We start from the raw sequence: 12318 nt of genomic DNA on the forward strand, positions 1-12318 counted from the left end.
TAATGGTTGGACTTGATCTTAAGTGTCTTTTCCAACCTAAATGATTCTATGGTTCTACGATTTTGCTGTTACCACAGCCCTGAACGGGGTCTCCACGCTTAAGATTAACACCCCCACCCACACCTGGTGCTTCAGCCGGGACGCGGGTGTCCCTGCCAACCCCGCAGCACCTCAGGGGTGCGGCAGCCCCAAACCCGCCTGACACCCATCCCTGCCCGGCGTCGGCCAGAACCAAACCAGAACCAAAACAGACGCCCCGTTCAGGCCCGTCCCGGCGCGCAGCCACCACAGTTCTTCAGCTGCTTTCGACAGTGAACAAAGCTGGCCAGCCGCGCCGACCGGGGCCGCGCGGAGCTGCTGTCCCCTCCCTCAGCGAAACCGGGCTTCACACGCTCCTCTCCCGCGTGCCTCCCCTCCCGTCCCCCAGCAAGCTGTTCGGCCGCTGCCGCGGGGCGGGCCGGGCCGGGCCGGGCCGGGGCGGGGCGGGGCGGGCCGCGGGGCGGGCCCGGGCCGGGGCCTCAGCCGGGGGCGTCGCTCACGAGCCCGCCCGCCGCCACCATGAGCTGCGCCGCGCTGCTGGGATTCCGGGGGCTGCGGCTGCTGCGGGCCGCCGCCCGCCCGCCCCGCTGGAGCAGGCGGCGCAGCACCGGCTGCGAGCCCCCGGCGGGCGCCGCGGTGCGCATCGGCTGCGCCTCGGGCTTCTGGGGGGACACGGCGGCCTCAGGTAGGCGGCGGCGAGCGGCGGCGGCGGCTGCCCGCGGGGAGACTCGGCTGGGCGGCGGCGGCGGCGGTCGCTGGGGCACTGCGGCCTGGGGAGGCCGCCGGGCGGGCGGGGGGCGGCCGCCGTTACTGCCGCAAACAGCCCCGTTGCGTAAGCGGCCGGGCCGGGGCTGCCGCCGCACGCCCGGGCGGGACGGGGCGGGCCGCCCGCAAGGCCGTCAGCGAGGGCAGGGGCGGGAGGGCCCGACGGGCCTCAGCCCTGCCCCGCGGGCGGGCAGGGCCGAGCAGGGAGGGCGCGGTGCTAACGGCGGGTTCTCCCCTGCCCCGCCAGTGCCGCAGCTGCTGTACGGGGGGAAGCTGGATTTCCTCGTCTTCGATTATCTTTCGGAGATCACCATGTCGCTGCTGACGGCCGCCAAAGCACGGTCTCCCGTAAGTAGCCGCTGTCCAGCCCCGGCGTGGCCGGCTTGGCTGAGGCGAGAGAGTCGTGCTGGGCGGGTGTAGCCCCGCGGTGAGGTGGGTGGGCTCCGGGGCATCCCCGGCTCTTCTCCGGCCCAGATCACCCTCCGAGTCTGTTTAAGGCATGCCAGGTCATGGGGTCAAGTTTGCTTTTGTATACTTATTACTTGCATGTATTTATCTGTTTTCACATATTCAGTTTCATCTAGTAAAAGCGTTCATGTCCTTTTCTATATCCAAACATTTTGCTAGCTAGTTGTTCTTCCCTGCATTCACTTTTCTGTTAACCAAGAAAAGGGGTTGGGTTAACTTAGCCGTAACAGGCGGTTACAGCTTTTCGTTATTTCAGGTTTTAGGTTACACTCCAGATTTTGTCTCTGCTGCCATGGCTCCCTATATAAAAGATATTCACAGGAAAGGTATGCTGTTCTTTGCGTGAGCTTGTATGTTAATTAAGTTCACTTGCTTAGGTGAGTTTTGTGTGGCTTATATTACTATGAACGTTGTTTTTCACCTCAGCGTTTTGCTGTCCTCTAGCAATAATGTTTTAAACATAAGCAAAAATCCTGTCATAATAGATAGGAAGTGCAGGTCTGATGGTGACATTTAAATTGGGGTAATTTGAAATGTTTGTTATAATTATAAATAAATACATAGATATCCACGTATATCTTATTGAAGCCTTAATTTGTGAATGGAAGATCGTTTTACAGATCTTTGTTAAAATGTGAGATCCAGACATCTTCAATGCAACCTAGAAGTTTTTCATTCCCATATAGTTCTAGAATATAACTTATTTTATGATCACTTGCTTTTTTTCCTGTTTACATTAGTATAACTTCACAGTTTTCTGAGCTTGAGGGGAGAAAGGAAATTACTTTTAAGTACCCAATACCTTGTTAACACAGCCTGGAATTTATAGACATAGATGGATATTTCTGCTAAAATGCAGTTGTTTGGAGTATGGATGTTTGAGTGACTGGTGTCAAATACTGTTCCTGTAGGAGTTGTTTTGATACTGTCTACCTGCTTCTTCTGTCATCATTTATGTGTTTTTGGTCGCTTTCTCCTTCCATATGTAAAGGAAAGATTAGAAGTATCTATAACAATTATCTTTCTGTAAACGATTTTGCACTGGCATATTCCTGTCCTTTCACAGATTAGATGGGGTTCATATTTTAACGTGATTTTAGTACTTTACTTGATTAGATATCTGACACCTTGCAAAGATATCTTGCTTGTGTTTCAGCACGCTTTAAGTTTTTAAAATACAAGTGATTGTTGACACTGCTGACCTTAATTTGTCTTTTTTGTTTAGGTGTTCGTGTCATCAGCAATGCTGGTGGAATTAATCCACTTGCTTGTGCAGCTGCCCTTCAGGAGGTGGCAAAGAAAGCAGATGTTGATTTGAAAATAGCTGTTGTTGCTGGGGATGACCTAATGAGTGAGGTATATTACTTTGTTTTAAGGTGTAGTGGCATTGTGGAAATTATTATAGTCCTATATAGCATGAAGGTGGTATTTGCTGTCCTATAGGAACTTATTTTGTGTATCTTTATGCAGTAGCTTTTTACTGTTAAAAGCATTTAAAAATGGCTTCTTCATTATCTTTATTTTTTTTACGCATGAAAACAATTCTTGACACATCTTATTTGGTGTGTGATGAGAGTGAATTTTATGACTGTGGATCTTTGTGAAGCAAACTGTGAATCTGATCTAAGGTATGCTTGCTCTTCAGGAGGAGCTAGGATGTGCTGTTACTTGTTGGTTCTGTCTAAACTAAATAATCCTGAATGTTAAATCTCTTAAATTTAAACGTGTTGTAGTTACCATGTGTTGAAATGTTCATCCCTTCTAGCTGTTTTTAGTTGTTTACAGGCATTTCCTGTTGTTAGTTTGTTTACGGGTAACTGGTTTTCTGTTTTTTAGTAATTGGTTTATGGCCAGTAAGGAGATGTTAGTTGAAGGATTGAAGTTTTAATATTTCTAAAAAAAGCTTGAAATCTAGAGATGAAATATATGGCTTTTTTTGACTTAAAGTTTATGCTTTATGTATGAAGTCTGGTTGCACAAAAACCAGTGGACATACCTGAAACAATACTGTGGAAACAGTTTATACATTGATAGTGTTTAAGAGGGGATAGGTTTGCAATGTGGTTAAATCTCTGCCTGTAACTTGGAAAATTATTTATCTGTATAGGCTCTGTTACTCCTTGCATGACATTGAATGTGGAAGATGGTCAAGTAAGATTCTTTGTTTGTGAATTATGTGCAGTGCTTGGATTTCCTTTCAAGAAACTTCTACCCTACTGAAATTACTTTAGCATCAGCGGTCCAGATTTTCATTACTGGTACGACAGTGAAATGGTCATTATTTGAGTTTGGCATGGAGGCTTCTAATCTGAGATAGATTATTTTCTATGCTAATGTCAGTACGTAATTGACAGGACCAAAAAAGAGAAAGCTTTTACTGTATACAGACAACTTTTACTGTTGATACCAAACATCATAAATTACACTAGGAAATGTTATTTGTGGTTTGGAGGATTTCAGTCCTTAACATAGAATACCAAATTAATTCAAAATGGAAGGGTTTTTTTCATGCTATGGCATATAACTAGCATTAGACATTGTGTCTATGCCCCTCGATCCACTGGTCTCCCCAGCCGCCTAATGCTTGGTAAAAACACCTGCCTCCGTGCCTCTCTGGAAATACAATGTATTCTAAATATTACCTGGAGCTGCGGAATTAAGCTTGATATCTGGCCGTGCCACCATTGCCATTATGGCAGACACATTTCTGTTTGCAGGGTTTGATTTATTCAGTACTACAGCAATTAAAAGCCGAGGGAATATACTAGTTCATCGTAGTGGATCATCTATGAATAAGCTAGCATTCTTTAAAGATTGACTTATTTTCCTGTGTGCTGGAAAACCATGGTTAAAAGTGTGTCTACAGCTTTTAGCCTTTCAACTGATTTGTATTGTTGCTAGTCTTAATGATTATACTTTGCTTAGAGTTGCTACAAAGTGGATCTATTGTCTGATGCTAAAAAAAGGGCTTACAGTAGGTGCTACAAAATACTCAGATTTGATATTTTGTTTGCTTCTAACAGAAAGAGAACTTGAAAGGAGCTGGTATCACTGATTTAGAGAGTGGCAAACCATTTCCAGAGAGTATTCATAGCATGAATGTGTATCTTGGGTGAGTTATTTTAACAACTTGTTTTTATTAATGGAAAAAGAACACATTGACTACATGAGCTTTTTTTTGTTTTGAAAGTTAACCTACCTAGTATGTGAGGTCCACCTTTGTGTTATTCAGGCAACCAGAAAAAAAAATAGTTTTTAACTCCTAAATAAACTTTTAATATAGAACCTTGCCAATTGCGACTCCTTAGCATTCCATCTTCTATGAATCTTCAGGTTTTAGTTTAAGCCAAAAGTTGTAGTTTAATTACAAGAGTCGCAGAAATTGTTTTTCATATGCAGAATATCCTGTCGCTGCTTGGAGCAGTCATTTAGGATGTCGTCACTAGAGAAGTGCAGCCGAGGAATTAAAGTATTGGGATATCAATCGTGAAGTGTTTCTTCTGTCTCTTCTGATTTGGGTTGTTAGGAGTTCTGTGGACTGAGTTCAAGAGCGCTTTTAATAGTAAGAGCCAGTTGGCTTTGTTTACTGCCTTTTAAAGGTAGTTACACAGTTTTTCTGTCAGTATACTCTTATCTGTTATGCAGAAACCGCATTTGTGCTTTTTACCAGTGGCTCTTACTTAACACTATGCCTAGGGATGTAAATTGTTTCTATATGCTGTATATTTGCTTGTTGTTTGAGCTACTATGCTTTGGCTCATGTAGCATTGGGAAACAAAAACACATACTTGCATTTTATGTTTACATCGCTAAGAAAACTTGTGTGTCTTCTAACAGAAACAGGGCTAAGTCTATAGATAAACTGTAGAAAAACATTGCTCCTTGGTTTTGTTCTTCAGGGTTTATGGTTTACATGGTTTGTGTTTTCAAGCTGCCGATTTTGGGAAGAATAGAAGGAACCAGCAGATAGCATGGGTTTAGAAGCCAGGAGCCATGCACTCTGGTCAAAGCTTGCTTACTAAAGTGTATAAACTCAAGCAGTTCAGCTGGGTGAATACTTTGAAGCCTGACTAATTTTGACTGGGCTGACTCTTACCTGATCAATCTGGAAATCTGTTGCCTGAGTTTCTCTTCTTGAAGTTAGTTGATATTGCGAGTTCTAAAAATGTTTATGGAAATTGACCTAAAAGGTTTAAAATTGGAAGGCAAAGTCACCAGGCTTTGTCTGTGAAGAATATTGGTCTCTATACACTCACCTACAAATGAAATGAGTAATGAGTCTCTGAAAAACACTTACTATTTTCTGTTATAGATGATAGAAGTAACCCTCTATGCACTGTGTTCAAGACACTTGTCTTAATTGAAACAGTTTCTATGAGCATCATGTCATTTAGATACCTGAGTTTGATAGGGTGCTGTGATCATTGCTTTTTAAAATATTATTGTTGTATGTACAAAATGACAAATTGGTTGTTAAAGTTGATTTTATTGATTTCCTACAGGATTTTTAAGTGATTTCTATCCTTTGCGTGGCAGGGGACCGATTTTATTAAATGATGCTTTAAAAAGTAGAAGTACTTACTGTTGTGTTTTGTCATCTTCAGGGCAAGACCAATAAGCCGGGCTCTTGACCTTGGAGCCGATATTGTTGTGACGGGTAGATGCGTTGACAGTGGGATTGTATTAGGACCACTCATTCATTCTGTAAGTACAAGTTAATTCCTGTATGCTAATGAACATAACGAAAGGAATAATTTTCAGACTTGTTCCTTATGAGAACATAGATACTAAATTAAAAATAATGAGCTCCTTAAATTATTTTTTTCCCTTACATGCATGAAAAGTTGTGAGTTTTCACTTCTTCTAGACTTATAGCAGCCTATAAGACTTACAACGTATTCATGAAGTTGTGTATCGTGAACCTGGAAAGCATTTTGATGAAGTTAAGGAAGTCTTACCATGTTTCACCAGTATTTCATTCTTACTTTCCCCCTCCTGCTTTAAAGTTTGGGGTGTAAAGTTAAGAAACAAGTACGTTTTTCTCTACCACAAGGTGGCGGTAGTAGAGCTCTGGTTTTGGGGGGGGGGGGGGGCAGGCACATGAGGTGGTCTAAAACACTGGTGGGTTTCAATGGGTAAGCAGTCTTATTTTAAGTAGTTCGGTTTCAGTGCAACGTTTCTCAAATTCCTTGAATTTCAACAAATTATACAAGCAGGATATGTGGTTTTCTGAGGTATTTTAAATAGGCTGTACATTTTTGTGAATGACTACACAATGTGAAATACAGAATCTTTCTTTTGGTGCATATTTAAAAAATAAAATAAAATATGAGGGTACTTGTTAGTGTTTAGTTACAAAGATCCTTTCTAAAACGTCATACTCTTCTGACTTGGAAGAGTATGAAGTACTTGAAGGGGGCTTATAAGAAAGATGGGGACAAACGTTTTAGCAGGGCCTGTTGCGATAGGACAAGGCTTTTAAACTAAAAGAGGGTATATCTAGACTTAGATATAAGGAAGACATTCTCTACTGTGAGGGTGGTGAGACACTGGAACAGGTTGCCCAGAGAGGTGGTAGATGCCCCATCCCTGAAAACATTTGAGGTCAGGTTGGATGAGGCTTTGAGCAACTGGATCTAGTTGAAGATGTCCCTGCTCATTGTTGGGGGATTGGACTAGGTGATCTTTAAAGGTCCCCTCCAGCCCAAACTGTTCTATGATTCTAATCTAGAATTAAACTTTCCCATTTATAATTGCCATTATGACTCAATAGTTTATTCCTCGCTGTTTACGTTCTCACAATAGTTGTCAGTGTGTATTATCTACTCCAGAGAAGCCTCCTTATCTAATTTATAGAAAGGTTTTAGGGAGATTTCTACCCAGTTCTAAATAAGGAACAATTAATATATTGCACATAATGCACTGTGTTGAACTTGGGAAAAATAATTTCTAGTTAAACAGAAAACATGCTTCCAGTTTTTAAGGGTGACTGGTAGTACTCCAGGAAATGACAATTTTCAAAAGTTGAAAAAACATAGTGGATTGTTTACATGCCACAAAATAGGTGTTAGACTGTTAAATGTCTGGGTTATGCAAATTTTGAATAATACGAATACTGCACTTCAGTTTTTTTTAAAGAGGGTGTGACTTTGAGGATTTTTATTTGTTTGGGTGTATTAATAAGAAAAAAACTGAAATACAGCAGAGCTCTTTTACTAATTAACTGTATAGCAACTGGAATCCACATACAGCACCTACTGTTCTTTAGGTTTCTGCAGTTAAGTAAAAATATATCCAGTGCATTGTTACTCAAAGCTGTGAACATACTATATGCAGTTTTCTGTACTGTATGAAACTTTTATATATGTAATATTTGTATTTTTCTTCTAGTTTGGCTGGAATAGAGATGAATTTGACTTGCTAGCTGCAGGAAGGTAAATGGTATAAGAAAAAATGGGTAAATTTCTGTTGTCCTGACATTATGATAGGAAATAAAACTTTCTGAGCACTTTGTGATTTTGCATATTATTATTGAATTGAATATTGAATTAAAAAAGAATCCAAAACCTAACAAAAACATTCAAAATTTATTTGAATGTTTTTGTTAGGTTTTGGATTCTTTGTTAAAGCTCACTTAATACTCTCATTTGGAATTGAATTTATAGAAACTTCATTCTGTAACACACTTAAAATAACAAAATGAGGAAAGGAGTGAAGGATTTAATTCAGCAGCTTAACTTTCTCTTCCTGTCCATTTTGTGTCTATTTTGTCTCAAGAGATGAAATTTTACGGCCCAGACCAGTGATTGTCAGCTTTTTCTGTTTGGCCATCACTGTTGATAGTTGAGATGGTAGCAGGTCTTATCCTCAAAGATGCACAGGAGATTCAGTGAGAGGTCAGCGTACTTGTATGGTTTTGCAGAAGCTCAGTATCAGTACTCCCATTTGCAAACCCTAGGTGTGAACTGTAACTCCTAAGGTTAGGAATCTGGTGCAGAAAGCATATGGTAAAACTCTGTCACCTAGATTAACATTCTTCATCGTCTGACTGCACTGAAGTCCGTAGAAGTGAGTTACCACTTGGGTAACCCAGGTACACCTACTAGTAATATGCTTGGACCTCTTCTTGCTTGAGAATGAATGTGGAGAGAAACTCCAGCTCCACTGAATTGGGCATGATAAAGAGACAAGAGGTTTTCCCCCATAATTCTGTTGAGTGTTTATGGACTATCACAATGAAAGATTTGAAAATCATAATACGTAATCATAATACAATCTTTCCTTCACATATGTGAAGTGAGATTCTATATCTCTTGATTTCAAACTGAGCTTTGCATATTTAATTACACACAGTGCAGAGTGCTAAGATACTGAATTTAGATCAAGACTTCTTGACCAATGAAACTTGCTTTTTGGTGTCAAATAATCTTTTAGGTGTTCATTTTTTTCAGGAAATTAATTTGTTTCTTCATGTAAAAGCTACTCCTTTCAACTCTTCTTATATTTATCTTTGAGAATCCCTTGTTATGTTTAATGCGTAGCTTATAAGTGTATTAGATGCCTATGGAGGAAAATTAGCATATTCTGTTATCTAGCTTTATTTCCATTGTACTATTATATTTTAAAGCTTGATTTGTGAAACTTGATTTCACAGAATATTTAGTTATTTGAATGCCATTTTCCCAGCCTTGCAGGTCATCTCATTGAATGTGGTGCTCAGTGTACAGGTGGAATATTCACGGATTGGCATGCAGTGCCAGACTGGTAGGTAACTGTCACATCAGCATGTACGTTTGTAGTGGACAAAAGATGAAGTTTCCTACTATATCTGTTATGAAAACTACTTCTACTTTATTCTTTTGGGAGAGGCCCTCTTGATACTTTTCAGCTTTAATGTTACTCTTCTACAAGGTCTGTTCTCCGTGTTGCAGTTTTCCTTTCTGGCCAACTCAGGGCCTTCTTCGTTAAGGAGCAGATGATTTGGAAAAAAAAAAAAAAAAATTAGCTCTTTTATTTTTTTTTCTTTTAGATTATTTTTTGCTGTTTTCTTTTTTTTATCATATGCTTTTTGGAAAGATTTATTACTGGCTTTCATGTATGATTGTAATGGGAAAGACAGCATGTGTATTTTGGATGCTGTTTCATCAGTCTTCACTTAGATCAGAGCCACCTACTACTCAGTCACAAATTCTATATAATTTGGTTTGGGAGGGATGAATGTATGCCACGGTCCTCTCCTGCTGTATGACTTGATCTCCACAAGTGTGTTGAGCTGTCAGTCCTTTCAAAAAGTTACATGTGTATCTTGTGTTCAGACCTACTGAATTAGACTTTCACATAGATAGGGCCTTCTGCCTGCTGAGGAAGGACTAATGTAGCCAGCTTTTTACCAACTTGGTTTTAAGAGTAGTTTAAAAGCAGACAGGGAGTATGCTTTGCATAGGGTAAGGGATTCTGGCTGCAGTTTAGTTGTATTTTCCTTGGGATGAGAGGGAGGAATCTTGTCGGGTGCCCTGTCATGAGAAAGGCAGTGCTTGCTTTATGTGATGGAGGAAAGGGCTGAAGAGCAATGGGAGAGATGGAGGGGGGAGAAGGGTGTCTTTCATCGTGTGTGTTCCAGCTCCCCAGTTGACCCTGGGAAGGAGGCTGCTGCGGGCAGCCTGTAGTCCAGGTGGGTGAATTGGCAGGACCTTGTGCCCTGCAATCTGAGAGCCGCTCTCCTGAGTTCCTTCCCTAGGGCTGCCAGGCTTTTTTCTTCTCCTTGTAGTGACTGTTTCTGATTCGGAGCATGATCCTGAAAGATGTAGTCTGCTTTTCTGAGTTCCTGAACACTGCTGATTTACAGGTGAAGGCACATACAGCATTGAAAGAAACGAGGTTGGGCATTTCTTTTCACCCTTTAGAAGGCTAGTAGCCCTGAACAAACTGCACTCAGTCTTCACTGTTGTGTTCAATGGCAAATCAAATGAGAGGGTTTATAGTAACGAGACACTCTGATCACTTTGGAAATTTATAGCTACTAATCTTATTCTGATGTATCTCCTGATGATTTTATTATGCTTTATCATGAAACTTCTTAAAATCTCATGTAACTGTGACTGCAGAGGACCTTGCTTTATAAAAGAACGAAAGAAAAAAAACCAACAGAATACTAATTTTCTTATTAAAATGTTTGGTAGTTGTTTATTTTTGAGGATTTTTCTGTGAGACATGGCAGTCTGGTTTAAAAAAAAAAGGAAGTCTGAGTATATTAAGCTATGAGCTACTGGAGTGGGAGTAGCTAATTTTACAGACACGTATACATACATTGGATATGCAGAACTAATACTCATGTATGTGTATATGTAAAAATCATATAACTTTGTCTAAAATCATAGTAGTTTTATGGCTTAGAGCTAAGTGGTGCTGACTTGAATCGCTACTAAAGAATACAGAAGGTTAGCACCTGATACTGCTCTGTTACCTTGTCCCCATCGATCTGCATGCGTACTTCTGAACCATGCATGATTGTATTTGTGCTAATATAACAGTAATTTATTTACCTTCAGGTTAAGTCTCCTAAAGAATTAATCATGATGCCTGAAAACTAGTGGGTTTTTTTGACAATTCAAGAAGTCTTAGGGATTTAATTGATTAAATTCTTTAAACAAAAGCATGTTACACGTTAGTCTGCATGATAAGCTCCTAAAACTAGTCAAGACCAAAACAATGTGTGACCTTTAATTTTGTATTTGGAGAGGCAGAGTAGAAGACTGACGAAAGTGGACTTGTGATCCAGCACATCCATTTACGGTACGGGAGAAAGGAGAGAAGGGAGGAGATTTGTTGTAGATCTTTGCTGCCTTCTCCCTGGCCCTGATAAATAGTTGTTTACTATGTTAGGCCCAAATGCATGAAGAGGTAATACTATGGAAGCTTTTGGGCTGCAGAAAAATCCTTTTTCCATTTGATAGCTATTTAGTAACCTGTTGACTCCTTAAGTTAAAGAAATGTGATGGTGCGGGGGTTTTGTTATTTAGACAGTCTGTTTTCAATGCGTGCAGATAATGTATTGCATAATAATGCACAATAATAATATGATAATTCATAGTCTCTATAATGACCAAAACATGCAATCCCTGCTGTCACCAACATTACTTGTATTGCCAATAGGTCAGCTGAGCTCGGACAGAACTTGCAGAAGTTACTTGACTATAGTCTGTTACTGATTTCTCCTTCATTTAGGAAAAGCTACATTTTTAGCAGTCTCCTGAAAGCAAGCGTGTGTAATTTAGCTCTCAATAAATCAGTGTCTGTGATACATAATGTTAAATCCAAACCAGTCCAAAAAAGTCAGCAGATACGGGGGAAGGGGCCAAATCAAATCTCTGTGTTTGTCGTTAAAGTGCCTTTCACATAGGAATTTCTAACTGCTGTGAGTGCATTCATGCAGCCAAGGCCACTTACCATTCCGCTCTGCAAACATTTACTGGACCTTTACGCTGGAGGTTAAGACAACCTTTTACAGCATTTATGCTGTTCTCTGGTGACTAAATTTTTTTTTTTCATAGAATTGCTATGAAAATCTCTAGAATTATAAACGCTAGATGGCAGTCTCTCTTTTCCTCACATCTTACTGCAGAGGGTCAATACGTTGCACTGGTTACGATTAGACTCACATCATTTAGTTAGTTATTTTTTAACTGTCTTTGGGTTTTTTTCTCCCCGAGAAAAGTAGTCTATGTTGCTCTTCTGTCTTTTGCAGCTGAAAAAGATGTAAGTGTACTGCTAGGAAGCACTGATGGGTATAAGTTTATCTAACTTGTGAACAAAATAAGAAGAATGTATCACATTTTAGGCTTATAAACCTTACCTGTCTATTGTTTATGTGTAAGTAAAAATAATTAACTATGTAAGCAAGAGCACTTTAAATTAAACTGAATACAGCTAAACAAGTCAGAGCTCAGGTTCCATGCACATATTATCATGTCTCTGAGTATTGAGGCATTCAGTTGGACCCACTTCATTAATCCAGCACAGTTTTTTAGGTTTTTTGTTTGTTTTTTT

At 40.5% G+C, this 12318-nt stretch overlaps 1 protein-coding gene across 1 annotated transcript in view; it reads left to right on the forward strand.

The window, feature by feature from the left end:
• Positions 1-520: 520 nt before the first annotated feature.
• LOC141464970 (uncharacterized) overlaps positions 521-12318 on the forward strand; it is a 61590-nt gene continuing 49792 nt past the window's right edge. Inside the window, exons 1-8 of the mRNA XM_074148145.1 lie at positions 521-724; positions 1052-1152; positions 1529-1598; positions 2498-2628; positions 4296-4384; positions 5877-5976; positions 7663-7706; positions 8959-9036. Of these exons, the coding sequence (XP_074004246.1) occupies positions 559-724; positions 1052-1152; positions 1529-1598; positions 2498-2628; positions 4296-4384; positions 5877-5976; positions 7663-7706; positions 8959-9036 (779 nt within the window). The 5' untranslated portion in view covers positions 521-558. The remainder of the gene's footprint in view (positions 725-1051; positions 1153-1528; positions 1599-2497; positions 2629-4295; positions 4385-5876; positions 5977-7662; positions 7707-8958; positions 9037-12318) is intronic.

This window comes from Numenius arquata, chromosome 5 (assembly GCF_964106895.1).
Source record: "Numenius arquata chromosome 5, bNumArq3.hap1.1, whole genome shotgun sequence".
NCBI lineage: Eukaryota > Metazoa > Chordata > Aves > Charadriiformes > Scolopacidae > Numenius > Numenius arquata.